Source organism: Cyanistes caeruleus, chromosome 8 (genome assembly GCF_971803275.1).
Source record: "Cyanistes caeruleus chromosome 8, bCyaCae1.hap1.1, whole genome shotgun sequence".
NCBI lineage: Eukaryota > Metazoa > Chordata > Aves > Passeriformes > Paridae > Cyanistes > Cyanistes caeruleus.
The window spans coordinates 4780582-4808391 of NC_141708.1; the positions used below are offsets into that span (position 1 = coordinate 4780582).

At 41.0% G+C, this 27810-nt stretch overlaps 1 protein-coding gene across 20 annotated transcripts in view; it reads left to right on the forward strand.

The window, feature by feature from the left end:
• FGFR2 (fibroblast growth factor receptor 2) overlaps nt 1-24176 on the forward strand; it is a 93681-nt gene extending 69505 nt beyond the window's left edge. For all 20 annotated transcript variants that reach the window (XM_086900323.1, XM_086900320.1, XM_086900326.1 and 17 more), the window contains 9 exons: nt 7741-7892; nt 10479-10600; nt 11214-11324; nt 12130-12320; nt 15177-15299; nt 16595-16665; nt 18457-18594; nt 19386-19491; nt 23037-24176. In XM_086900323.1, the coding sequence (XP_086756449.1) occupies nt 7741-7892; nt 10479-10600; nt 11214-11324; nt 12130-12320; nt 15177-15299; nt 16595-16665; nt 18457-18594; nt 19386-19491; nt 23037-23201 (1179 nt within the window). In that variant the 3' untranslated portion in view covers nt 23202-24176. The remainder of the gene's footprint in view (nt 1-7740; nt 7893-10478; nt 10601-11213; nt 11325-12129; nt 12321-15176; nt 15300-16594; nt 16666-18456; nt 18595-19385; nt 19492-23036) is intronic.
• Nucleotides 24177-27810: the final 3634 nt, after the last annotated feature.

Here is a 27810-nt window from a genome sequence, read left to right on the forward strand (position 1 = left end):
TTTTTACCTCAATGACTAAGCCAGCACATCCTTCTGCTGAGAGCTCTGGAAAGGGGAATGAATAAGGGAATTAATGAATTATGTCAGGTAGGGGTGGGGTGGACAGAACATCTTAGCGCAGCATCTCAGGCCAGGGATGTTAGGGAGGGGATAAATATAAAATATAAAACCTGAAATATGTTCTGTATTAGCTGTCTGTAGATGGGGGAAAAAAAAATAATCTTTCAAGTATTTTGGGGCCCATGGAGTCAATGGAAAAAATGTTACTGCCTTAATGGGCTTTGGAACAGAATCCTATTTAATTGTATATTTATGATGTTTCTAAGGTGATTATTATTGTGGTAACTAGGTACCAGATACAGAGAGGGATTTTTCAGGAGGACTTTTGAAGACTGAGGGGAGGGAATTTCATAGCCAGGCATCCAGAAAACACCCCAAAATAGAAAAAAGACTGTAATAAAGTAAAAGTAGGGGAGATACTATATCAGATCTTGGACAGCTTGATTAAGATAATGATGCTTTTGAGCAAGAAATGAAAGCAAGTGCCAGATTTAAAATGCAGACAACAGCATCACATGAAATATATTTTACAGTTGTTTGTGGCTGGCAATGAGCATTTCTGGAGAAAGCAATGCCACGAGCAGCAAACCAGTTGAACAAGTGGCTTTATCACAGACCACCACTTGCCAAAACAGCCTCCATTCCCACATGCTGTCCTCTCCTGAAGGATTTGTGGTGTTTTTAGAAGCTGGAGTTCAATAGGTTGTGATTTTCTTGCATAGGTCTTGAGGGCAGACCTCCATCACCCCCCAGGTTTCAGCCCTGCAGGATGGGGAATGTTGGAATCTGAGGCTTTGGCTCACCTCAGCAGCCAAAAAAACAGTCATGGGGGGTTTGGATCCAGGCTCTGGCCAGGGAATTGGGATGTGAGGGTTCACTTTGTGTCCATCCACACCATGAGTAAGTGGTGCAGGATTTCTGCAGATTTGTTTTTACAGCCTGTCCAGAATATTGTCACTGTCAGAGTAATGAATGTACCTTAAAAAGGGTTCTTCAGCCTGGGTAAGTGTTTGAAATGAGATGTACGGGCACACAGACTGGGAGATTCTGAGCAGCTTTACGTTTTTCTGCACCCTTGTTTCATGGTTTCTGAATTTCCTTAGTTAAAATTACCAGGGAGTGGAATGCTGTAGCTACCTTCCTCTGAATTCAGTATTTTACAGAATCTTGAGGTGGAGCACCTGAACTTTTTTCAATCTAAAAAACATTTGGTTTGTCTTAAGAACAAAAAAATGTTAATTCTTATTTTTTATGACTTTCTAACTTTCTTTGTAACTTTCGGTGTGGTCTTGATTTTTGTTGGGTTTTTTGTTTTGATTTATTTTTTATTTTTATTTATGATTTTACTCATTTGCTCAAGTATCACTGGGACAAAAAGGGACTTTTCACTTTGAGGGTGTCAGAAAGAGGGAGGAGAAGCCCTGGGCTCAATTGACACATCTCTCTGGCTAGAAATCTGTGTAGCTTTCTGGACAAACAAGGCCTTTCAGATATTGTATTCTTAGCCAGAGAGAGAGATACATATCAACTGCTTAGATAGGAGACATTTATTAGATTTCTGCCTGAATATAAATGCCCAATGACTCAGAGATAAATTGATGATATAAAAAATACCTAAGGTTTGGTGTGAGCTCAGTTGTGTCAGCTGGAAGTCTTTCCTTGGGGAGAAGTGTTATTTCATTGCATGTGACAGCAGTGCCAACCACTGCCCTCAGTTTAGCTATTTATCCTTAAATGATGCAATATGGACCTTCTCCAAAGCTATTGTTTTCACAGAGGGAAGAAACTGTCTTACAACATGTTTGTCACATTGGGTTTTATCAATTTATTTCAGTATTTTTACATTTTTTTTAGCCAGAATGGCATTTTGCTTTTAAAACTGGGAATACTTATTTTTGAAAAAGATTTACATTTGAAAGTGCAAATGCTATTTCAACCCCTAAATCCCACTCCTCCCAATTGTTCCTGGTACTGTTTTGTTAGCAGCAGTTGCTCATGGATGGTCTCTCTGCTTTTGAATCTGCATAGAAGAAAATATAATTACTGTAAGCATTGCCTGAAATCTATATTTCTGGTTTGATGATTTCAATGGTCAGCTTGCAAAGGCAGGCTGAGACAAACAGTCCCTGAAGATTTCCTTGTGAATATTCCTTAATTTTTCAGTGATCATCTCCTTGGTGCTGATGCTGCAGCAGCTCTTTAGTTTCTGCATCTTTTAAAGCTGGTTTTGGATTTCAGTGCTGTTGTTACAAGTGAAGAATTGAAAAATAATCCCAGATGTTTTTTTAAAAGGGTGTGTGTTTCTGGATCATTCAACCCAACCAGTTGTGCCACCAAACTCGCTTTGTTTCAGTTTATTTGTGTTTCAGAGGGTTGTATTTAAACTCGGTGGGGTTTTGTCACTAAACCTTTATTTTCTGTGGGTCACAGAAGGTTCTCCCTTCGTGCTCTGTGTGTGGGAGGGACGAGGTGGGAGGATGGGAGGGAGATGCTCGTGGCAGGTGGGCTGTGAGAATGGGGCAGGGATCCAGGGCTGGGTGATGGGATTTGCTGGAATTCCAGAGAAATGAGGCCACAGATTGGGAAATTCTTGATATTGTTTTCAAAGCTCCTCTGCTGCTGGGTCAGGGTCCCCGAGGATCTGGGCTGGAAAATAATCCTGGTTCACAGAGAGACATTTGCACAGCTCTGATGCCATCTTGTCTAAGCAGGAGAAGAGTCTTGCTGAGTAACATATGGTTTGGTTTGGATCCTCCTGCACTGTTTAGCCTGAGCTACCACAGGATTTTATCATTCCCCCCATGCAGGCATTTTTCTCCTGCCAAAATGCAGCTCTTTTCGCACTTGTAGGAAGGGTCAGGATGAAGTCAGGAATCACTGGTTTCCATCCCCTACAATCCTCATCCTCACCAGGCTCTGGTACTCAGTTTTTAAGGTTTTTCCAGGGAAATCCAGCAGGCAGCTCCTCTTTTCATCAAAGCAATTCAAATGTTCATGGTCTGCATGGAGCTGCCAGCTTGGGAGGGTGGGGATGAGGAATTTGTGGGGTTGAGCCTCACAAGCTGATTTGCAGGACAGGCTTTAAGTGACAGGACCAAAAGAATAAAGAGGAGCCTTCAGGAGGATGTACCTCTGTTTTGTAGAACCTTTATTTTAACAGATAAATTATAATTGAAGCAGACAAAAAAGACAGTCCCATCTCTTGTGACTTGCTCAAAGTCAAGTACAAATGTTTGTCATCACTGAAGGTTTTTGTTAGTTCTGTCACAGCCAATCTGTCAAATTTGGACCCCCTCAACATGTACGTGTCTTAAATAGGAAGCAATTATTTTTTTATGCTTAGTATTTAAAGTACACTTCCATTAATTTATGTTTATTGTTGTTGTTGTGGAGTCATGAAGATATAATGGGTGTATTTGTGATGAACAAAAACTGATTGGGTTAAAGCAGAGTAGTTCAAAGTGGCAGCTCAATAATTCAAAATGATGATGGCTGCAATGTGGAAAAAAAAAGTGATGAGGAAAAAGGAAAGTAATGCAGTATTTCATGTAATATTGAGCAGTAAAATGATCATTTTTTTAGAGGAATAGACTATGAAGTACAAAGATTAATATACAACTCTCAGTAAGATACTGTTGAGTAGAATTCACCTTAAGTATTTATTTTATTTTTTTTTCTTTCTGCTTGGATTTTTCTATATGGAAACCACTGTCTTGTCTCGTGGTACTTATTGGATATTATTTTGTGTGTAAGTGTTTCCAAATGAGGGGTGGTGCATGTGTTTTAAATGTCAGTGCTTAACATTGGGATTACTCAGTTTTGTGTAGTGCATTTAACCTTGTGTTTTCCTGCATCAGGTCACTCAGATGGGCTGTTTCCACCAGCAGCTAACAGCCTTATTTACTAATTATAATATACAAATATGCATATGATTTCAAATTAACTTTTACAGCAGAGCCTTCAAAAAGGCTGACAGTTATAGGAAATCACTGCATGCCTGCTAAAACGTCCCAGCATGAGTGCCAGAACTGACAGATCTAGGCTCCAGGACATGGTATGAATTATCAGTGGAGGAAAACACCCTTCATAATCAATTACAGACAATTACACACTGCTCTGCAGCTGATTTTGCCACATGGCATTTAAAGATTCCAGCAAAGATTTGTTTGTTTTAAATGCTCCGCTGCTTAGAAATGCTTGTAAGGCATTAACTGAGAGCTGATTAAACCCAGTGTGTTGGCCAGGGGAAGAAGATGTAGTTAAAATGGGGATATAATCATGCATTGATGTGTGAGGTTTGGGTGCAGTGGGCTTTTCTCCTTCTCGAGTGCAGATATGGAGCTAAAGGTCTGGCTGAGCCTGGTGCTGCTCTCACTTCTGGGAAGCTAAAAGCACAAAAGGAAGCACACAAGGAATATTTTCTGGTGGAGCTCTGCCTTCCTGTTGAGGTCAGCACGTACCATAATGCTTCTTTCAGTGCTCTGCTCAACTCAAGCTGACTTTCACTTTTCTTTCTTTAATTAAGCGCTCAAAATAGCTCCCTAGTGCAGTGTCATCACATAAACAGGGTGTCAGCACACTGAGTGTGCCCCCACCATGTTTAATTCACCTGTATCAGGTGAACCTGCACGGTGAGGGGTTGGAGAGCAGAGCTGCACGTGGCAAACTGGAAAAAATAAAAAAAAGCATATAGAAAGCTGCCACTTAAATGTAGATTAAAGCTGACCATGTCTACTGACCTTAGAATAGGTAGGATTTTCCTCAGTCTTTTATAGTGTGCTCTAAGGCAGTGAAAAAAAGATGCTTGAGGGAGGAGAGATCAAAGGTTAATTCTTTCTTATTGCAGGAAAGGTGAGAGGCCATTTTGAAACAGAAAATTTCCCCCAGCCACAGACCAGGCTGGGTTGGCTTCATCTTTTCTGGAGCAGATTTTTATGGCCCTTGAGCTCCTGTAATTCCTTGTACTGCTCCAGTTAATCAATCAGGAGAATATTCCCTGGGAGTACAGTCCATTTGTCTTCTCCCAGACACGGAGTAGTTCCTCTGGATTTCTCATCATTCCTATCCATGTTAATGCACTTTGGTTACCTCCAGTATCTCTGGCCCATCACACAGGTCTGCTGTGAAGTAAACACGTGGAGCTGTGTTAAAAGGAAAGCTGGCAGAGCCTTTAATCTGCTTTTTTCTATCCATTATTGCTATTTAAGCTCTGTGTTTAAAATGCATCACCAGAGTATTTCAGTTTATTCTGAGTTTATATTTATAGGCTTTAACCAGGCTAGGGCTTCTGAATGGTGAGTGTAAAAACTAGTGAAAAAATGAAACCCTGGAAGAGATCCAGACAGTATCCAGTACAATTATTGTGTGCATGAAAAAATAAAACAAAAACAAAAAACAAGATCCCAGAACCTAGAATTCTGGACCATTTCTGATACCTGAGGTATCTAAATTTTGTAACTTCACTTCTCTGCCTTTCTGTCCCTTGAAAACAATGGCTGTAATGGCAAAGGCCATCACAGAAGTAAAGGGAACGTTAATTAATAAAGAATATAAGAGTCAAGACTTGAATAAAGATCTTGGTAGAATGGCTGGAGAATAGTAAGTGGATTTTGGAAATGTGAAGGAAATGGTCATAGAGTATTGATGAGTTTGTGGTGAAAGATGAAAAAATTGAAGCCAGAAATAACAGAAAAGTGGAATTCAGAAAAGTAGGGCTGGGGGTAGAGGAGCTGCCACACTGGACATCTGCACATTCCTTGGTGCTGAGCTGGTCCATTTCCTGAAACATCATTTTCAAACTGTAGTGAAATAATGAAAATGAGAAGGAAGGAAAAAAAAAAAAAGTAGGCAAAAAGCAGATCAGATTCCAGCCCTGGTTCTCCTGCTGTCTGGTCCAGCAGGTGAGCTCCCCTCTGCAGGCTGGGCATGGCAGCATCTCTCTCTCAGGACTCCATTCAGTATTCACTCACTAATTTATTTACAGCTCCATAGTCTGCCTTAATAGAACCTTTCTGTTTGTATCCTGAGTGGTCACTGGATTTATTTTCCTAGAGGAATGTGCCAGGTACTTATATGTGCTGAAAGTAAATATTAACATCCATGATGGTGAGTTGAATAGTGGAAGCAGTCCACCTTGTGTTTGTGCAGTTTCACTCTCCCTTTCCACAGACACCACAATTTGTGTGCAGGGGCTGTTCCTGATATCAGGAAAGGTCTGTCAGCTGCAAATCTGTTCACCAAGATTAATTTTTTGATATCAATCCTGAACATTTTCTTCCTTACAAAACCTCTTTTCACCCTTAACCTCTGGTTTTAGAAAGATGCCTTATTAAATCTGAGACCCGTGGAACAAAATTGTAGCCTGGTGACATTTTACATAAGCAAACCAGGTGGCAAAGTTGATCCTCATCCAGGTGATGAGGGTGTGGGTGCTCTGGTGCTCCAGGCTTCCAGCTGGGTCCAAGAGAAGCACCTCCTGCTGCCTGGTGTGAGGATGGGTGCCAGTGATGGCTTTGTGGCAACCTTGATCCCAGCCTGGCTGCTGGATCTGGGCTTGGCCGAGACGTGATGGTGGCATGAGGAGAGAAGGAGGATTCTCATTCAGGAGGGGATGGCTGGCAATACAAGCATTTCTGTTTTGTGTTAGTATTCACTTGAAACTCTGAGGTCAGCAGATGTCAGGCTGCTGCTTGCAGGCTTGAGGAAAGAGCCTTACAGAAGATTCACACCAAATTTTGTTACGTGGATGGAGCAGCTGCCTCCTTTTTCAAAGCATTTATCAATAAATACCTTTGGTACTCTAAGGAAGATATCGGAGCTGGTGAGAAATCACACTCCAAAGTTTCAAAACTGAGTTATATTTAGGCCCTCTTCCCCACATTTCCTGTGGAGTCTTTAGCTAAGAATGTAGTTAATTGAAAACTGAAGTGTTGTGATAGCTTTTTGATGCTTTCAGTATTGAGTACTTGGAAAATAGAAAGTAATGGAATCATATAGGTTGAAAAAGACCTTTAAGCTCATTGAGTCCAAATGTAAGCCCTGCCAAGACCACCACTAAACCATGTCCCACCTCACACATCACGTATTTTAAATCCCTCCGAGGCTGGTGACTCCTCCACTGCCCTGGGCAGTCCATCCATTGAAAGAGCTGTTCTTGATATCCAATCCAAACCTCCCCTGGAGGCTATTTACTCTTGTGCTTTGCTTTTCCTTGGGAGAAGGGATGGAGTCCCACCTGGGTGTGCTGATTTGGGAAAAGATGTGGTGACATGGACAACTAGGAGTGGAAGAAGAGAACTTATTGATCACCTCTGTTTGTGGTATAAGGTGCCTGCTTGGATATCTGAGGGTAGTGATGTAAATACTGCCTGTTTATTGCAAAAAAAATCTTAATATGATGAACAAAAACACCTTCTGAGGGAATAAATTAAAAAGTTAGGTGGTTTTTGATTTATGGGACAGACTGACAGCCTTGGCAGCCATTAGAGTCAGCACTGTGCTTAAGGGGGAGGCTAAATGTGAGAACAGAGCGCTAGAATAAAGACTGTAGATTCAGCCACTTCCTAACACCATGATTCTGAGCTGGCTTGGTATCAGGTGCTGGTGGTTTTCAGATTTTGGGCCAAGATTACATCTCCATCTTTTTTTTTTCTCTTGTTGCATCTTGCATCGCAACCACAGGTGTCGGCCGACTCGAGCTCCTCCATGAATTCCAACACGCCCCTGGTGAGGATCACCACCCGCCTCTCCTCCACTGCTGATGCCCCCATGCTGGCAGGAGTCTCGGAGTATGAGCTGCCAGAAGACCCAAAGTGGGAGTTCCCAAGAGATAAGTACGTAGCTCGCTTCCTCTGACACCACTTCTGCCTGTCTGAGTAACCTTGAACAGCGAGGGAGGAGGAATCATCTCTCCTCGTGTCTCCCAGGGTTTCTCTAGCTTAAAGAAAATTCTCAGTTACCTGAAGCTGCTCTGAAGATCAAGATTCAGTTCAATTGCCTTGAAATCAGTTTGGTTAAATAGAAATTAAATTTCTTCTGCCTGCAGTCCCGGTTAAATTTTCAGATTTCTCGCACGTTTTCAGATGCTCTGCTGAAATGTAGCTCCTCTGTTAGGAAATGATTTAGGAAAATTTGGTGTGATCTAGACTGGGAAAAATATCCACATGCAAGCATTGTTGAAGGGCAAGGGTGGTTTCCCCAAGCAATACCTCTGAACATTAAACCATGTTTCTTAGTTGACTATTTAATTGGTAATTGTATTTTAAAAAAACAGGTAATACAATATGTAGGAGATAGAGAAAGTCTAAATTATGCTATTGGACAATCTTTTCGTTCTGTCATGTCTCTGGGTAGGATTTGGTGTTGAGTTTGTATTGACAAGTATTAATGGAGATGATTATTTTTAATTTAGGAGGACATTTTGCATGTGGAGTGCATGTATGTGCAATTTCTACAGCTTAAAAGTGTTGGGTTTCAAGCAGAGCATACTGAATTTTGATATATTCAAATTCATGTAGCTACATAATATTTTCTTCAAAGTCTGTTGACTAACATGCAAAATGAGCTTTTGGATAGTCTAATTAAAACTGTAACCATATTGTTAAATATAAAAAAAGATGCAAAAGAGAGATAATGTTAACACAGGTAGAACCATGTTTATTTATCAGAATTAGTGCCAGCTTTAAGAAGTCTTTAGGTGGCTTTGAGAAAATAAAACCTTTTATCATGGCCAGTTCTCTTTGGAAGTTCAGGGTTGTAACTTTTGAATAGATGAACTGTAATTTTGAGCTTTCTGATAACTGTTCTGGAAATTATTTTATTGGTTTAGCTGAAAACTAGAGTAAAAGGCTGTAATTGCCACCTGCAGCATTCTGGTCAACAGTGAGGGTCTGTATATGTGCTCCTGTCAGCCCATGCCCTGGGGAGATACACTAAATGCGGAAAATTTTAGGGTTGCTAAACATTTAAACCCAGTGCTCAACACAAATGTAGGTGGAGCAGATTTGCAATGAAAGGAGGCTATTTAGAGGCAGTTTATTAGGCTGGGGGGCAGCAGGCACACAATGAGGGGTTTGTTACTTTGGTCCTAGCAGGGCGATAGCACATAAATTAACCAGTTTCCAATGCAAATGTTTGTTCTCTGCCAAAACCCTAAATTCAGTCTTAGTTCTGGAGAAAACGCAGGGTGATCTCAGCATAGCATATGCTGCCCTTCAGTCTTCTCACCTTTTTAAAACTTGCATTTGCTTTAGAAACCAATCCAGAACAGCTCAAGGGATTCTCACCAAGCAGGAGCCCACATGTGACAGTGTGAGCTGGCTGCCCTCAGGAGATAAGCAGGGTTTCAAACCACTTACCCCTCACCTAATATCTCTGCTGATGATATGACAGCCTCTCCCTGTACTTCATGGTGGAAGACAGGTGTCCATGCTTTTAAAAATGAGACTCTCCATCTGTGAAATCCTCCTGTTGACCGTGGAATGTCAGGTCCTTAAGAATTTGTTTATGATTATGCTTGTCTGAATCTGGCCCCTACGTTGGATAATGTTACCAGCATCACACTCACTGAGCATCCTCCCTGGCTCCTGCCACAGCACTGCTGCTGGATGTCACACAGCATTCTCTGCAAGTAAAGGGTCTGCCCATTGAGCACTTAGGCTGGAATCAAAAAGATTTTGCCCAGAGGCTTCAAGTTTCTTTTTTATTTCATCTCTTTCTCCTCATGAAGCTGAGATCGACATCTCTGTTTCTGTGTGTTAGATCTGAGCAGGTTTTGCAACCAGGAATATGCTCCACAAAACACAAAACACATTCTGCAGAGCCCACTTAGTGACTGTTCCTTTTAAGAGGGTTTGATCTTGGTGCTGTGATTGCAGCTGAGTTTGTTTTTCCCAGTTTCTGCTTCCCCTTGCTGAGCAGAGCCTGGGCTCTGCGGGCAGGAGGCACCTTCTGGTCCCCTCAGCCAAGACTCTTGTGGCTGCAGAGAGGAACAGCCACTGTGCTGGACCTTCTGTGGCTGAAACTTGGCTCTCATGTCCTTGTGGTCAGTGTGGAGACAAAGATGACCAGCGGTGTTACCGTGCCAGGAGAAGCTGGCCTGTTGCCTGCTGCTCCCCGCTTCCAGCCACGCTCTGATGCTCCTTGAAAGCTCTGCCCCTCCAAACTGTCTCCCCACAAGCCATCAAGTGCAGCCTTGAGGAGAGTTTAAAGCTGGGTTTAGTGTCTGATGTGCCTGAGATGCTCGCTCCACCATCCCTAAGAAAACGCACCCAGGCCCTTATTGGTTCCATATGATAAACGCCTCACGCTGCAGCGTGGCTTTCAAGTTGTTGAAAGGTTTTTATATTTAGCCCTGGAATTTCACTGGCTGCACCCCCTCCACCAGATGCTGTGTCTTAATCTGCTGTTTGCACCTCCAGGCTGACGCTGGGCAAACCCCTGGGAGAAGGTTGCTTTGGGCAAGTGGTGATGGCCGAAGCGGTGGGCATTGACAAAGACAGGCCGAAAGAAGCAGTGACCGTGGCAGTGAAGATGTTGAAAGGTAAGAAAATTGGGTGATTAGGGATCAGAACGGGCAGTATGGCAGCTCTCAGCCACAGAATTTGCTTTTGTGGCATCTGAACTCTGTCATCGTTGTGGCGTGGGTCAAAGAGCGCATAGCTGACCTGAGCCTTCAGCGGTTTGGGGTGTAAATCTGCAGCCTTGACAGCCTGTTTATCTTGAGTATTTGGGAGCCAGGAGATGTATTAGCATCGTGTGGGTCTCTCTGCTTTCAGTTTATTTCATGTCAGAGGCTATCCATGTGTAGATCCGAGCCCAGTCAGTCCAGGTGGTTGGTTCCTATTTATTTTGAATTTAATTGTAAGGTTAGTTTGCAGGAAGGGCGGTGTTACCAGAGGTTTGACAGCTAAGGACAGCTTTTTTATGTTTGATCTTGCTTTGCTGCCTCTTTACATAATAGCACTGAAGAGTTGGTCAGTCCACCAAAGAGGCTATTTTTTGGTAGGATGTGATACATGATATGCAGTGTAAGCTGGAAAACAAATTCCATATTCTGCATTTTGAGCCACACATGTTTTACACCAACTGGAGAGCCTTACTGAAGCTCAGCTTGGCACACTAAAATATATGAACTGAACCTGTGTCTTCTACAGATGATGCCACAGAAAAAGACCTCTCTGACCTGGTGTCAGAGATGGAGATGATGAAGATGATTGGGAAGCATAAAAATATCATCAATCTTCTCGGAGCCTGTACCCAGGATGGTGAGTAGAGAAAAGAAAGTAAACCAGGACTTTCCAACAGGTCTGTGAAGGTCTCATTAATCATAATTTTTCAAGAGGTTTTAAGGAAGCAGTCATGCCGTGATAGGATTTTTAGGTATTTCTTTAGCTTAACAGCAATATTTGAACTTCTGTTTCTCATTATAGTTGCAGCCTTAATATGAGAAAGGGTCCTATATTATGTGAAAACGCTCTAATTCCTTGCTGTAAGGAACAAATGCTCTTTTGCAGGGCCTTTTTACCCATGTCTGCTGTTCTGAATTGTCAGCCCTGCTTCAGGAGAGCTTGCACCCCACAAATTTGAAATGAGTCCTGGAAAAGATAATTATGCCACATAAAGCGATGCAGAATGGCATGACACTCTGGAAATTAAAAAACCAAAATTTAAGAAGCACTTTCCTTTTTGTTGAAGATCTCAGGGTATTTTTTGCTTAAAAATATTTGTTTTTCAGTTCGTGACATGGTCTGAAAGGAACAGGCACTGGGGCAACGTTTAGGTACTTTAAGGCACTAACTGTGACTCTGCCACTCCTGCTGTGGAGCTTTGGGCAGTCACTTCCAAATTGGTATAAATTTGTATAAATTTATACAAATTAGAGTTGTTTATATCCAAACCTCTTATTTTTTATTTTTTTTAAAGCGGAGCTTACAGCTTTCCCACTTTATTGACTCAGTTATTTATCACAGCGCGCTAAAAGCTTTTTTACATTAAAAAAAAAAAAAAAAACCCAAATCATTTTCCCCTGGTACCTGACCCTGCTTTTCCCATGGCTCTTTTCACCCCAAGGTCCTTTGTATGTGATAGTGGAATATGCTTCCAAGGGGAACCTGCGGGAATACCTGCGAGCGCGCCGCCCGCCCGGCATGGAGTACTCCTTCGACATCAACAGGGTGCCCGAGGAGCAGATGACATTCAAGGACCTGGTGTCCTGCACCTACCAGCTGGCACGAGGCATGGAGTACCTGGCTTCCCAAAAAGTAGGTGGAGCTCAGCAAGTACAGCGATTTTTTTTTTTTCAGATTGATTTTTTGTCCTCGTCTCGTTTGCGTTCAGGAATTTGGTGGGAGAAGGAGCTGCCTCTAACAGGAGGTTATGTAATCCATGCCCCTCCAGATCAGAGGGAAAATCCATGCACTTAAAGGTTTTTCATCTTTGTTTAGCTATATTGCTGAAGTGAGGCCTGGAGTGAATGGTTTAAGGTAAATATCTTGCAGGTATCTGCAGTTTGAATCCATAAACACAGGATTTGATTGCACAAGCCCCACATCTCCACCCATGAGGCAGCAGCCTCTGTTGGCCTTCTGTTTCCAGTCAAACCAGCCAAATCCTTTCATATTGTGAGGTAAAACAAATTAATCTAGTGGCTGAAAGGACTTGCAGAATAACAACAGGCAGGGTTGAGAAGATCCAAGACACGAGGGCAAAAATAGTGGGCAGAAGAGGCAAAAATAAGTGGAGTGTATTAGTCACTTAAATTATGCACTTTACTTAAAACTGGTGTTTTCAGGAGAGTGAGCTTCTTGGAAGTATTTCTTTATCCTGTTATGTCCCCAGATACTTATTTCTAAAACCTGTCTTCAAACATTTCTTTTTAACCAGCATTTTGATTAAATTATAAAAACTTAAATACCCCTGTGTAACTAACTCTGTAAACATACTGTGGCTTAGTGGACAAGCAATCCTGGATACCCTGGGTGATGTTTGAACCCAAAGGCTAACCCAGAGCAGCAGATACCAATGATACCAGTGATAAATATTTCCTGCAGGGTGTGGGGTTGTTAGTGGGATTTGTACCGATTTCCACTCATGTCCACTCCCAAGTATGGAGCTGTTTTTAACCAAAGACCAGGGCTGAGTGTAGCTCTCCATTCCTGTTGTGTGGAGTCATGATTTTGGTATTGTTCCTTCTGCACTTGCAGAGGTTGGGGAAGAGATGGAATCCAGGTTTAATTTTGCTTCTCTTGTTTTGAAGCAGTAAATCTTAGCACAGCAGGGTCTGCAGGGTGATGTGCGTGACAGCAAGGCACAACTCTTCTAATGGAGTAAAGCAGGGCTATTGATTAGGTGACACACCTCAGGATATCTCTTTCTGAGATTAATGCAACTCCTGCCTGGCAGTGAGCCACATCCCAAGAAAACAGAGCTGATGTGAAAGGAAAACATAAATCTTTTCATCGGGATCTTGAGAACAAGTGTCCTCCTGAGGAGCTCTGAAGTGCTGCTGTAGGACACTCCCAAGAGCCACTGCAGCATTTTTTGTTTGAAAAGCACTTGCTGGGTGCTGTGCTGAGCTGGACAGAGTGAGAGGCATTGCCCAAGGCAGAGGGAGAGCAGGGGCAGCACAGAGCAGAGCTGTGCACTCTTGTGCTCCAGACATCCCACCGCTTCTCTTTGTATTCCACCCCTTCTTCTCCCCTCAGGGATCCATTTACTGAGCTGGAATAATAAGAGAGCTGCTCTTCTTGTGGAATTCCCATCATGGATGAGCTGTGAGAAGGGCAGTGCTCTTGTTATTTCAGTCCAGTGAGGGGCTCACTGAGACTTCAATAAAGGAAAAGGTAAAGGTGATGTTTGTTCACCCACCCTTGGCCTCACAAGAAGTTTTTGCCTTACAAGCAGTTGTATTTAAAAGCAATATCCCAAATACTAGAAAAAGTATTTCCGAAGTTGCATGGATGCTTTTTAAAAGTAGGAAGCTTGGCCCATGTTGTTTCTGGCACCACAGCATTGCTGATGCTGACATAGAGGACTGATGGGATGCTGAAATCATGCACTGTTGCCTGGTCCTGTGCTCATGAAGGTGTTACTGGAGCAGGTTTTTCCTGGCAGTTCCCCATGGCTAAGCCAGTGAGGAGCAGAAACTTCATTTTACCCATGTGGGATAAGAGATCTCAGCAAGTTACAGAGGAAGAAAAAAACTGGTTGTTGTATAGCTTTCTGTAGTCTGTCTATGAACATATTGAAATAAAGCATACATCAAGAGTTATCCAAAATTAAAGAGGGGGAAAAAAAATATTTTAGTTGAAAATAAATAAAATATCCTGCTGGGATTCAAAATGCAATGTTTCTTACCATGCCCCCATTGCCACCTTATATCAACCCTAATAAAGCTACTTGAACACAGGAATAATTCCCAGAGCAGTCACAGAGTCCTCTCAGTGTCAGGCTAATGCTGACATGAAGGAAACATCTCTCAGGAGGTGATAGGTTTTGTTTCAGTATCAAAGCTGTCTTAAAAACAAACAGTCAAACCCTGATTGTTTTGTTTTGTTTTCTTCTTTTCCTTTGCATAACTGCATTTTTATAGTCTTGTGGTTGAAGAAATTATACACACTTTAGACATCCTGCTGACAATTACCTTAATATCTTTAATATTAAAAATGGTTCAGACTGGCTGTCAGGTTTTATCTCTGGTGAGACATTATAATTTAAGAGAAACAACACAATAAAAATATTCATTAACAGTATTTCTGATGAAACTGCAATACCTGTACCTGGGCACATATAACAGAGATAGTTCACAAAGTGCTTGGCACAATTTGGGCCACCACCCAGCTTTCAGCCTTAGCAAAAATATAAGATTTAAGCAGACCAGGATTTTCTAAGACACCTCTTAGGGCCATTGTTCAGCTTGGAAACCCCAGCTGAGGGGATGGATTGCAATAATTAAGAAAATCATATTTCACAGGCTTGTAGTGAATGTGTGGCTTTCCCACCTGGTCATTTAGGTTAAAATCTATAAAGAAGATTTAGTTGTGGTGTTAAAGCACTTCCACTTTTGCAGCAGTTGATTTCAGTAGGCTGTTTTGTTTTTAATTCTTTTTTGTTTCCAGTGCATCCATCGAGACTTGGCCGCAAGAAATGTTTTGGTAACCGAAAACAATGTCATGAAAATAGCAGACTTCGGTTTAGCCAGAGACATCAACAATATAGATTATTACAAAAAGACTACTAATGTAAGTGGATGGTTTTCTAATCTCTGGAAACAAGGGTTTCTTTCAGTGATTCATTTCAGAACTATGGTTGTAAACTTAATGGGCTTCTTGTACAACAGCCTCACTTTTCATCCCAGACAAAAAAGCAGGGATCAAGGACATGAGCATTTCTGTCTCCTCTTACAGTGATAGTTGGTTAAAAAGATAAGCAAAGAGGCTGAATATTGGAGGGTTAGAAATGGTAAAATACAAGAATTTTATTTTTATTATGTCTCTGACTTTAGTCAGTTGTAATAAGTGTAAATAAGTTGTAAAACGTGGAAATATTCCTGTTGATCCAGCTGGTTTAGCACCCAGCCCAGGATCTTGAAATGCGCTGTACAAACAATGCCAGCAACAACCACAATAAAAATTCTGTTTTCTTCTGGTGATGTGACATTCAGCCTTCTGCCTGTGCTTAGCTTGTTGGGGACAGGTTGTGGTGGTGATCTCAAAGTGGGGCTAGAGATAGAGAAAACTTCTTTGTACTCCCCACACTGTCACTGTTTTGCTGCTTAACCTGTACCAAATCAAGAAGATAAAACATTTGGGATGTAGCATTGATACCTGGTTTGAACTTCTTACACTTCCTTAGGAGATTTCTTAAAGTCCTGCTGATCTGCACTTGGGTTTTGATGGGAACTCTGCAGAACTCATTGAGTTCTACAGATTTTATTTGTATAAATATGACTTATTAACAGTCATGCTAAGTGGCTTATTTATGAAAATCACTAAGTGATTAATGGCATTTTAATGGTAACATCTGCCTATTCCAAAAGCCAGAGCCACCATGTGCAGCAGCGTTGGAGGAGACTGAACCTTCTTCATTCCAGACTCAGTGCAATTCCCAAGCTCTGTGTGTGCAAAGCAACAGGCAGCTCTGACTCTTTGGGTCACTGCAAAAGGGACAGGAAAACAAAGTGCTTGGCTTTAGTAATCAATTAATTTTTTCAGGCAGGTCTGTTTTTCAGATGTTTATTAATTGTGGGGTTTTTTGTCTTTAAAGAACTATAGCAGAATGATACTTTTGATTTTGGTCTGCTTATCCTACCATTCTCCTAGCAAGCAGTCTGGGAAATTTTTGGGAACTCTTTAATTTTATCTTCAGTGCTTATATCCATTTTTATAACTGTCTCTGTACTTTAGCCCATCTTACAATTTTCTCACTGAAAATGTTAAAGGTTAATTATTGTTGGTTTGCGTTAGCAGACGTCTCTTAGAGGAATCATCCCATAAATTGCTGCCATTTAAATTTCTCTTCCCCTCCAAACTCACAGGGACGGCTTCCAGTAAAGTGGATGGCTCCAGAAGCTCTGTTTGACAGAGTTTACACACATCAAAGTGATGTGTAAGTGGCCTGATTTCAATGGGGTTTTGGGGGTGGGAAGGAGGGGCTTGTTTTGCTTTGTGTTTGTTAAAGTTTGGGGTATTTCATACGTGTTTTGCTGTTGTCCTTTACCTTTAAGAGTTTTCATTCTGTTTCACATATTAATGGATGGAACAGGACTTGCCCTTAGAAAGTGAGGATTTTATGGTAGACTGCTAACCAGTGCTCTGTTACTAATCTGCCCAGCTTCAAAGCACATGAAAGGTGGAAAATGCTAACCTCCTTCTGTCACTGCGGAAGTTTCCCCCCTTGAACTTATTTACGGATGTGCAGCTACAAAGAGTCTATCTAATTTGCTTGCCTTTTGACATACTCTGGACTTCCTTCAAGTTTAAAAAAAAAAAAAACAAAACAAAACAAGAGAGAGAAAAAAGAATGAAAAAAAAAAAAAAAAAAGGAGAAAGTTCCTGAAAACTTCTTATAAAAATCTGTGCTAAGGTTTGGTGTAATAAAACATAGGCTGGGTATGCTGGAAGAGTTTTCTCTGTTTTTCAGAAGTGGTGCTGCTTCCCAGCAGTGCTTCACATGTAATAGGAAATCATTGGACTCTGACACTTCAAAAATCTTTTAATGTGTGCACAGAGCCACTGGCTGATGCAACTGCTCAGGGTTTATTCTGCTTCTTATTACAGTTCTGTGTGCATTGTGCTTGAAGTAGATGTGTATTTTTTATGCAATAGAGGTTAAGATCCTGTTCTTTATTTTTCAAAAAAAAAACCTGTTAATTGTAAAGGGCTGGATGCTTCCCAGCAGAGGTGCAAAAGGTTATGCAAGTCAGTGCAGGGTTAAAAAGGAAAAGGGCAGGATGGAGAAAATAAGGAAGTATCTCTTCTTTCTTTAACCTGGGTGCAGTTTCCAAGCTGTTCTCTTCTTAAGAAAACCATTTACTGAGGCATTTCCTGCAATCTCTACATCATTTATAAAGGAAGCTATATACACAGGTTAAGGGTGGACCAAACTTGTGTTTTAAAATAACATCTTGGCAAAATATTTAAGTGAATGTGAAGTAAACCACTTCACTGGCTTGGGACTGAGAGCCAGCCTGAGCTCCTCAGCAGCCAGGCAGCAGGAGGATTTCAGTGATGGGACTTGGAGACTCTTGGCCCTATGGTGGCTTTGAAGATGGCTAAAGATAATATTATTGTAAGTTTGTGCAAACAGTTTACTAAAATACCATGCTGCAGAGCTGGGGGAGCTGCTGGGGAGCCAGAGCAGGTTCTGTGCTGGTGCTCACCTGGCTGAGCTGCCTGCCAGAGAGCCCCAGCTTGCCAGCCAGGCAGGATGAGGCAGGAAAACTGGCTTAAAAATTATCCCACTTCATTTCCTAGCAGAAGTTAGCAACAAAAGGGAAAAGAAAGAAAAAAAAAAAAAAACAAGAAAAAAAAAAGCAGAGTGATGCAAAATATTTTTGTTTTGAACAGTCTGCTTTTTCCAAAATATCCTGCCACATAATTGCACCCCAGCTGAGCTGTGAGCGCTCTGTAAGTCATTAAGCTGTGAAGATGCAGTGCTGGGCAGTAGCCCCTGGTCAGAGCACACCAGACAGAGGAAAAAAGGGTATTTGGGAACATGCTGGGGTCAGTCCCCATCCCCAGTGCTGTCCATGCCTCTGATGCCCTTCCCAGCCCCCTGTCCTGCTCTGGGCAGGCAGACCTGGGCAGAGGCTGGTTCAAACACCTCTGGGAGGGGTGGGATTCTCTGTTCCCAGCAGCCAGGCAGACCTAGTAATGCAGCTTTCTCTTTGGTTTGCAGTTGGTCGTTTGGTGTGTTAATGTGGGAGATCTTCACCTTAGGAGGGTCACCCTACCCAGGAATCCCAGTGGAGGAACTTTTTAAGCTGCTGAAAGAAGGGCACCGGATGGATAAACCTGCCAACTGCACCAACGAGCTGTAAGGACCCTGGTTTGTTGTAGCAGGGCTGAGGGACACAGCTGTGCTGAATTCTGTTTAACCAGAAGAATCAAACACTTTCAGAAGTGCTTGGCTCTAGAATATTTGGAGGGTATAGATGTGTAAGGAAAAGGTATATGGGAAGGATTTCAGGAAATGTTTGGCAGAGGATGCTTCTTTGCACACCCTGCTGTGATCCTATTTCAGAGAGAAGAAATCATCTACAAGCCAGTCTCTGTCAGTGTTTTTACACCCACAAATTTTTGATTTTAATGTTACTAACATGGAAATTCATAAATGTTGCACATACTGCTAATCAAATGTGAGGTACACCAGGCTGCTTTTGTACACAACAAAATACATCTGGGAACTTAACACAGCATTATCTCCTGTTGATGTGGGGAGTGTGATTTCAGATATTTCAATACAGACCTTTAAATACATTTAAATTTTTTTGCATTTCAATTTCTTCACAAAGACTGCAATCCCTGACATGCAAAAAATATTGTAATTTAATACCTTTGAATTTAATACCTTTTAATACCTTTGAATACCTAATTTTAATACCTTTGAAGTTCCTGAAGTTCCACAGGATTGGGCCCACAAAAAGGTAATTTAGACACTGAACAAGGGAGAGACAGGAGTAGAGGTTTGGGGGTTCAGTGGTCCATGAGCAGAGCTGTGTGTGCTCGCTGCTTTCCTTGTGAAGGGCAGCACTGAGTGTGCATGGAAAGGTTTGTGAGGAGGATGTGTGATTTTAATTAAGCCAAGCAAATGTGTGTTTCTTACAGCTATATGATGATGAGAGATTGCTGGCATGCTGTGCCTTCTCACAGACCCACTTTCAAACAGTTGGTGGAGGACTTGGATCGGATTCTCACTCTCACGACTAATGAGGTAGGTAAATTGTCTCCCCCCATAAGCTGGTGATCGGGAAAAATGGTTCAGGGGACAGATGGAATTTATTCAATTATGAAATGCTGCTCAAGTTCACTTCTTGTTCTGTTTGTCATTGTCCTCTGAGGTTTCACACAGCTAAACCATGTATCCTATGAAATCCTCACTCACTTGCTATTACGCCTGGAATTATGTAACTAAAAAGAAACACATCTTTGAGGAGTTTTCATTTATTCCTCGCTGCATCTCGGGATGTTTTGTGGAGGGACTGCATGTGGCAGGTTGAGGAGCAGTGTTTGTGTTTGAGCAGGAGCTGCAGGTGAGGGAGGTGCGTGGAGCTCGTGGTGGTTCTCATTTGCCGGCTCAGTTTGATTCCCAGCCATGCTATGTAGGTCAGAAGAGGAGAAATCGTCAATGGCAGATTTCAGATGATGTGTCTGAGAGTGAATTAGGTTCACTGAAATAGCTCTCTGTGGAGGGAATGAGGACCCAGGGGGGATGTGCAAACAGCCATCCAATTATCCAAAGGTCCTGCCTAGCACTGCTTCAGGTTGGTGTATGTGAATGCAGAAAGGTTTTATTTGAAGAGCGTTCTTTCAGAGGTCTGAGATATTATTAGTTTTAGCAAGGAACACACTGATTAGGGTATTCACACAGGAATCAGTCCTCTGAACCACGTGCACCTTTCCTTTGAGGAAAATCACAAGTGATGGAAATGTTGATCCTTCTGGTGGAAATTTCTTTTGAGAGAAAATACTTGGTGTCCCAGAAATATTCTACAGACTGCTGTTACTTCTGAGAAATGAAATGTTTAATGGGAGCAAAAAAAAGAACAAAGCAGTTACACAGGAAAGTTGCAACAACTAGATTTGACCATTTCAAAACAAGATTTTTGTACTTGTTATTGCTTCTTTGTAGAAAAAAGAGAGATTTGAATCACTCTAGGTGGCTCCTCAACATTATGGTCTAGTTTTTTAGAATTGTCAGAGAGATAAATAAATTATGGAGCAGCTTTGGGAAAGCCTTTTGGCAATGGAGATGACAGGAGAACCTGAGTAAAGAGATGGCATTTTTTATGATCATCATTTCCCCAATAGATCTGCTTGAAAAAGATTCTTTGGCTTCAGTAGCAGCTGTAAATTTTTAAATAAAAATAAAAAAGTTTTTAAAGCTTGCTCTAAAAAGTGGCACCTTCAGGGCTGGCTGAGAGATGTGGCAGGACTGTGCTCTCCCTATGGAGTGATGGATGTAGCCCTGTGTCCTGTTACCATTTTCACCTCATCCAGTACTGCCTGCATCTTTTCCTGCCTAGTTCATATATGATTTCACAAGGCTAGTTGGAGGTGGGCTGGCTGCCACTGCAGAGTGCTGGGTGGCTTGGACTGGATTTGTGTTTGCAAATTCAGGAGGGAGGTTCTGGGCTGCAATTCCAAGCCTGGGAAAGGATATTGCTTTCTTTTTCGCATGTGTTTAACCGTCGAGCCTTCCCAACTCCGCACTGCTCATAGACCTGGAATGATCTCAAAGTTAACCTGAAAAGGCCTTTAGGGTTATGTAAATTACTTTAGACTAGAATCATAGGAAAAACGTCTGGAAGAAGCTTAGGAACACATCCAGTCCATCTGATGGGCCTATGGCAGGGCCCACTATACGTTTGTCATTGCTGACAGATGTTTATGTAACTTGTCCTCACAGATCTCCACTGCTGTATTTCGGCATCGCCTCTTGACAGCCCGTTGCTTTGTTTTCCTAATCTCTAATCTTTCAACATCAGATATTGCTTTTGTCCTATTTACCCTGGACATAGAAAGTAAATCATTCCTCTTGTCTTCGCACGCCTGTTGTCATCTGGGTGTCTCCTGAGAGCTCCAACGTGGCCCATTTTCCTCCACAGCTTTGGAGATCGCTGATTCTGTAACCTGTGCACTTTTCCTCAAGTGCAGGTCCTCCAGGCTCTCCTGCTCCTCCTCTCCCCACTCTCCCTTTCCCCCCAGAGTCACATTTTTGGCCCAGGCTCAGTCTGGTTTACCCAACAACTCAGTTTGCTGGGGCAGCCAATAATTTCTTCTGCTTTTGTGCAAGTAATGATTTCTGCTTAAATAGTAATGTCTCGCTCTTTTCCACATTGAATCATCGCTTGCTGGGGTTTTTATGTGTTTCCTTGCTGGGTTTTTTTCCCCTAAAGTCTCTCATGTTTCTGTGGCCCACTTGAGCAGAAGTCACCAGGAGTCAGCCTTGTGGCTGCATTGCTCTGTTAACACCAGAAACCAGCCTGGTGCTGGTTCTTTTGCCCCTTGGTGTGTCCCTGGTTGTGGACACTGGATAAGGATCCTGTCTTCAATACTTAATTCATACCTGGGTCACACCACATCTTCTGATATGATGAGCTATGTCTGATGGACCCTGGGAAAGCCCTGTATCTTCAAAGACTGGGATGTTTTATTCTTCTGTCTATTTAGAAAATATACTTCTGCTCATGTAGGGCTGATTTGCTAATCCATAAATATGGATCAGGATTGCCCTGGTGGGTTTTTCAAGAGCGTGGGCAGCCACATAGTCAATAATCAATAAATCCAAACTCCCTCCTTTTGCTCCCTATTGAATTTTCCAGCATTTTAAAACTTGCATACCACACCCTTCTTTTAAAATGGTGACCATTTGTTAACTGTAAGATGGTAATGATGAATCTCTGACTTAAAAAGGAATGTTAGCCAAAGGACTAAATTACCCCAAACCTAAGCACAGCAGCATAAAATACTGACTGAGGTGGAAGACTCGTCTCGTCAGTATGATCATAACTTGTGGTTTAGCAAATGAAGAGATTGCATTTAAATGAATGCAGCTGCCTTTAGAAGTTGAAAGAGAAGGAACATTTCAAGGGGAAAAATAACTTTATTCTCTTGCCAAAACTGTTGTTTCTAGCAAAAGAGCCTTAACCCAAAACTTGGATTCAGCAGATGATATTTCCTTTTTTAATGACTGCTTTGGTCATGGCTACTCCGGGACGCACAACACACAAATATGTAGTGTAAAAAACCCAAATCGTGTGAATTTGATTTTGTTTTTCTTTCAGATCTTTTTTGCACGTATGCCACTGCATGTTGAAACACAAATTTAATATCACAGAATATAAAGCAGAGATTCAAAGTGACCAAAGGAATACAAAGTTGGAAGCGTCTTTCCCTCTCCAAATCACTACCATGTGCTAGAGAAAAATGGTTCTATTTAGGATGAAATTTCATTTTTATCATTGCGAGTGAAAAGCCCTCTTTTGATGTGGTTGCCATGTTTATTCCCACTGACACAGCTAATGCTGGTGATGTTGGACTTCAGAAAATACCGTGTTATTGGCTTGGTTTTTCTTTCCCTAGTCGAGCTCCTTGTTTTATGAGGTATTTAAGCAACGAGGCAGTTTCGAATGCAGTTGGTTCACGGAACCAAGCGTCGTTTTTCAAACCGCTCCATCCCAAAACCTGAGTGGCGGTGACGTGCTCTTGTCAGTCCTCTTCACTGACTAAAACCAGCTTTTATTCCTCTTGCCACAGGAGTATCTGGACCTGAGTGGGCCTCTGGAGCAGTATTCACCCAGCTACCCCGACACCAGGAGCTCGTGTTCCTCGGGGGACGACTCCGTGTTCTCTCCCGACCCGATGCCTTACGAACCTTGTCTCCCCAAGTACCAGCACATGAACGGGAGCGTGAAAACATGAAAAGAGCAGCAAAGAGGCAAGAACATCGAGCTACCTACAGTATGCAAAGCAAAAGCTTTTCTCCAGGACCTTCATGTTTCTGCTTGTACATAGGAGATATGGGAAAAAAAAACAAAACTAAAAAGAAGGAAAAGGAAAAAAAAAATAAATTTGGAGGAAAGCGGTCAGAACCTACATAAAGATTCTCATCACTTGCAGCTTTCAGATGTTCCCAAGAAAGAAGAATGTTTATCAGCTGTTTCTAAATACCCATTGCTATCAATTTTCTGGCTTCCTGCGAGCTGCAACAGACTTTGTTTGTACAATGGACCAGTTGGACTTGAGGCAAACTCTGGGTCTGCCTTTCTTGTTTATTTTGTAATATTTGGAGAAAATATATGTTGGCACACACTTACAGAGCACAAATGCAGTATATAGGTGCTGGATGTATGTAAATATATTCAAAAATATGTATAAATATATATTATATATATTTACAATGAATTATTTTTTGTATTGATTTAAAAAATGGATGTCCCAATCCACCTAGCAAATTAGTCTCTTTTTTAACAGCTATTTGCTAAATGCTGTTCTTACACAGAATATCTTAATTTTCACCATCCAAAGGTGGAAAATACTTTGCTTTCAGGGAAAATGGTATATCATTAATTTATTAACTAATTGGTAATGTACAAACCAGTTAATCGTTTATAGGGTTGTTGTGTTTTTGTAATTTAAATGGCATTTCTATGCAGGCAGCACAGAGGACTAGTAGGTATATTGCTCAGACTTTACTAGTTTTCAGATCTTTAAGAAAATAAATATTTACAGTATATAACTAATTTGGGGAAATTAAACTTTCGATTTATTTGTGTTTAAAAACTGCAGCGTCAGATGATTGTTCTTATCCAAACCAAATCCTTTAACAAGAAACTCTTTTTTCTTATAAGGTCCAAAAAGCAGAGTTGTTCCACTCCAAAAAAAAAAAAAAGAAAATAGCATTTTGAAGAAGGTTCTTGAAGTAAGGAAAGACATGAGTTGGTCTATAACCACAGCAGAACAGACTGCTCTAAAAGGAGCTGAGCTTCTACCCTGAGTTGCACATGCATCAAATTATCTACAATTCTCTTGCCTCAGTTGGATAATAGGTTCCAGACCTTTTGGCCTGGATCTTTTGCCTTTATCCCTCTATTGTAACTTAAGTTAAAAAGAGAGAAGTTGTTTATAATGAGAACTTGCCACAGGAATATCAGCGTCTTTTTAGGGGATTAATTCATGCTGACTCCAGTATTTCCTTCTGAACCATTCCATAACAGTAGGTGTAGCACTGGCCTCTGCTAGAATATCACTGTTGTTTGTATCTTTTTTTTTTTTTATTTTTTTTTTAACAGAGTCTTGTATTTTCAGAGCATTCACGTTGATATGGCCATGGATTATGAATGCAAATTTCACTGTTTTATGTGGTGGTGTGGTTGTTTTGTTTTTGTTTTGTTTTCCTTTTTTTTTTTTTTTTTTCTTTTTGATAATTTTTTTTAAAATTGGGTAAAATAAGTATTAAAATCTGTTAACTTTTGTACTGACAATAAAATGTTTCTACAGATATTAATGTTAAAATTACAAAATAAATGTCATGCAGCTTATTTTTCCTAATCCTTTGTGTCATATAAAATGGTTTCCTGAACATCAAGTGATGGAACACGTCCAGAAAAGCTTCCTTTAGATCTTATCATAGATCCTATATTACAAAGCAATCCTTTCAGGAATAATGCCTTCACCTCTATCTCATAAAATGTCTACTCATGAAGAGCATGGGTTATTTGAGTAAACATTTGTACAGTCTTTGGTGGGAAATGGCTTGAAGTGTTCATAATGTAGACCCAAAGTAAGTTCTCTTTTTATTTAGGCTGTATCCTTTAATTAGTGAGGTTTCTGATTCTTTCTGGAGAGGCTGAAGGAGATTTTAAAAAAAAAATCATAACAGATGGAAAGAGGCAACATGGCAAGAGTTTCAAAGTTTTCTGTTGTATTTTTTTCCTTTTTTTAAACTTGAAAACAGAAGGAAGACACCCCAAAAATTTATTTGTGTTGATTTGCCTGTGCTAGAGGCAGAAATAGGAACTTTATGGTCACGTTGCTGCAGGTTAGCCTGGAGAGGGATGTTGGATGTGATCATCACCACGTGCTCTGGAAGTGCTCCAGACACCAAACTGTTCTTTGGTTCCTTTCTGCTCTGACTGAAACTAAGAAACTTTCTAAAAAAGTTCTCGTTAAAAGCTGGTGGTTTTCAATTAAGAATTATCTGATTGGAAAATTCCCACTGACTTCACTGGAAACCAAAATTCCCTTTCCCCACAACCTCTATTACTGTTAGCAGCAACGGTGGCTACTGTGACAGAAACCACAATGTTTGTAATGACACATGTCTGGTTTGAAGATTTTTTTAAAGGCTCTCAGAAGATCCTGCATTGCTCTGCTTGTTTTGAAATGGATTTAAGTGCATCTCCACTACTTTGATACCTTTTTAAAATGACAGGGTGAAAACATGCAGAAATGCAGTGGAAAGGTGCTGTTGTTAATTTATGTAAATTTGTTGCCCCAATTTGTTCTTATCCAAACCAAATCCTTTAACAAGAAACTCTTTTTTCTTATAAGGTCCAAAAAGCAGAGTTGTTCCACTCCAAAAAAAACAAAAAAAAAAAAAAAAAAAAAAGAAAATAACATTTTAAAGAAGGTTCTTGAAGTCAGGAAAGACATGAGTTGGTCTATAACCACAGCAGAATAGACTGCTCTAAAAGGAGCTGAGTGAGGAAATGGGGTGGAAAGGTGCTGTTAATTTATGTAAATTTGTTGCCCTGATTTTGTTCCAAACAGGTGATTTGGTTTTGCTATGTTCATTTTTTAGCTCTCAGACAGTTAGGTTTGCACCTTGGAGGTATTCCACAGTTCCACAAATGTTATCTTGAAGTCTGTTATGCCATTTTCCTAATTTTCTACTGTAATCACTGGGTTAAGTTTTTATTCTTTTTTGCTGTCTGAAGATTTTCTTCTCCACTGCCTGCTGATTTCCTTCTGTGGAAACCCTGGCTCTAGAGCAGGGCACAGAAGCCTCATTTTTGGAGGGGAGAAGCAGAATATCCTCTGTGTGTGGAGCTGCAAGAGGAAAGTAGGCAGCAGAAGAGAAAATCTGGACCTGAAATTAATTCAAAGGGGAAATTCTACCTTTGGATTGTTCATGAGTAGAAGGGTTGAGGACTTGGGATTGCTGTCTTGTCTGAAAATAAAGTTGCCATTAATAGGAGCAGAAATGGAGAGTGCATTTTGTCAGGAGTGGATTTATATTGATGTGGATAATAATGAGGGGTGTGTTCTGTGTGGGATCAGTTCCCTTCAGCACTTCCTTGTTTCTTGTCCCTCCTTTAGGTACTGACTTGAATCAGCCCTGTAATATATGGGAAAATGATGTCAAAATGAGGTTTGTTACAGCTCAAATCCATAAATAAGTTCATATTGTCTGTTTTGGAGGGTTTCCACTTTTTTTACTGTAATTTAGCAAGTAGCAGGGGTGATATATATCAGACAAGACTGCAATTTTTTGTAATGATATACCCAGTAGCACAGGCTGTGTACATCAGATATGAATATAGCTTGTTCTTTTTTCTGTTGATGTTATGCCATCCAATATCTGGTTTGTTTTGCCTTTACAAAAGTAAGAGTTGAGCTGTGTTATGAATTTCAAATTTGTCTGAAGACAAATTTTTGTTTTCTGGACCTTTTTGTTTCTGGAAGCAAGATGAGCAAAGCTGTGTGCACAATGTAGCAATTTTCATGTGTAGCCCTTGAGAAAAAAGCACCACAGAGCCCTGAGGTTTAGAGAGCATCATTTTAGTGAAAGGTTCAGTGACCCCAAAGTGATAAATTAAACCAAGAGAAGGTTAATAGTGATGAGTTTTAGAGATTTTTCTGCAGTCCAGGAAATTTTAAGTTGTGTGTCTGTTTAGGAAAAGCAAAGAATTGTCAGAAGACAAGTCCTTGGAACTTTAATATTGTTTTAGTTTTATTTACATTTTTTTAAGTGGCCAAATGTACTTGAGAGGAAAAAAAGGAAATAATTGCTATTCATAAGGAAAATATCCCAGCCACAGAAAGGGGGAAAAAAATCAACCAACACCTGTTTTTGAAAGGTCATCTGTCCATTCTGTAATCAGGAAGTTCTGTAGTTGTATAATTTGATCTAATAATTAGAAAAAATGGATTGATTTTTCCACAGTAAATGTAATAAGTTTGTTGGGATGAAGCATGAGGTACCTCCAACACTTTGTTCTTGGCAGGACTGTCACTCCTGCACCTCTGACAATGTCTGTACTTCTGAGATTTTGTTGCCACGAGTCCTGAATGTTTACAAGCAGCTAAATGCAACAGATTCTGTGGAGCAAGTCTTCTTTTTTATCCCCTTTTATCAGATTTCCCTGTTAACCAGCTTTATAAGGCTCCTGGAGGAGAGAGAAGATGGACACAGTGCTGAGAGAACAAGGGGAAGAGGTAACAGTTGATTCAGGGTATTTTTATCTGAATTTTAGAAGCAGTTTCTTGACTTTGGGACACTTGAACACTGGGATAAACTGCCTGGAGA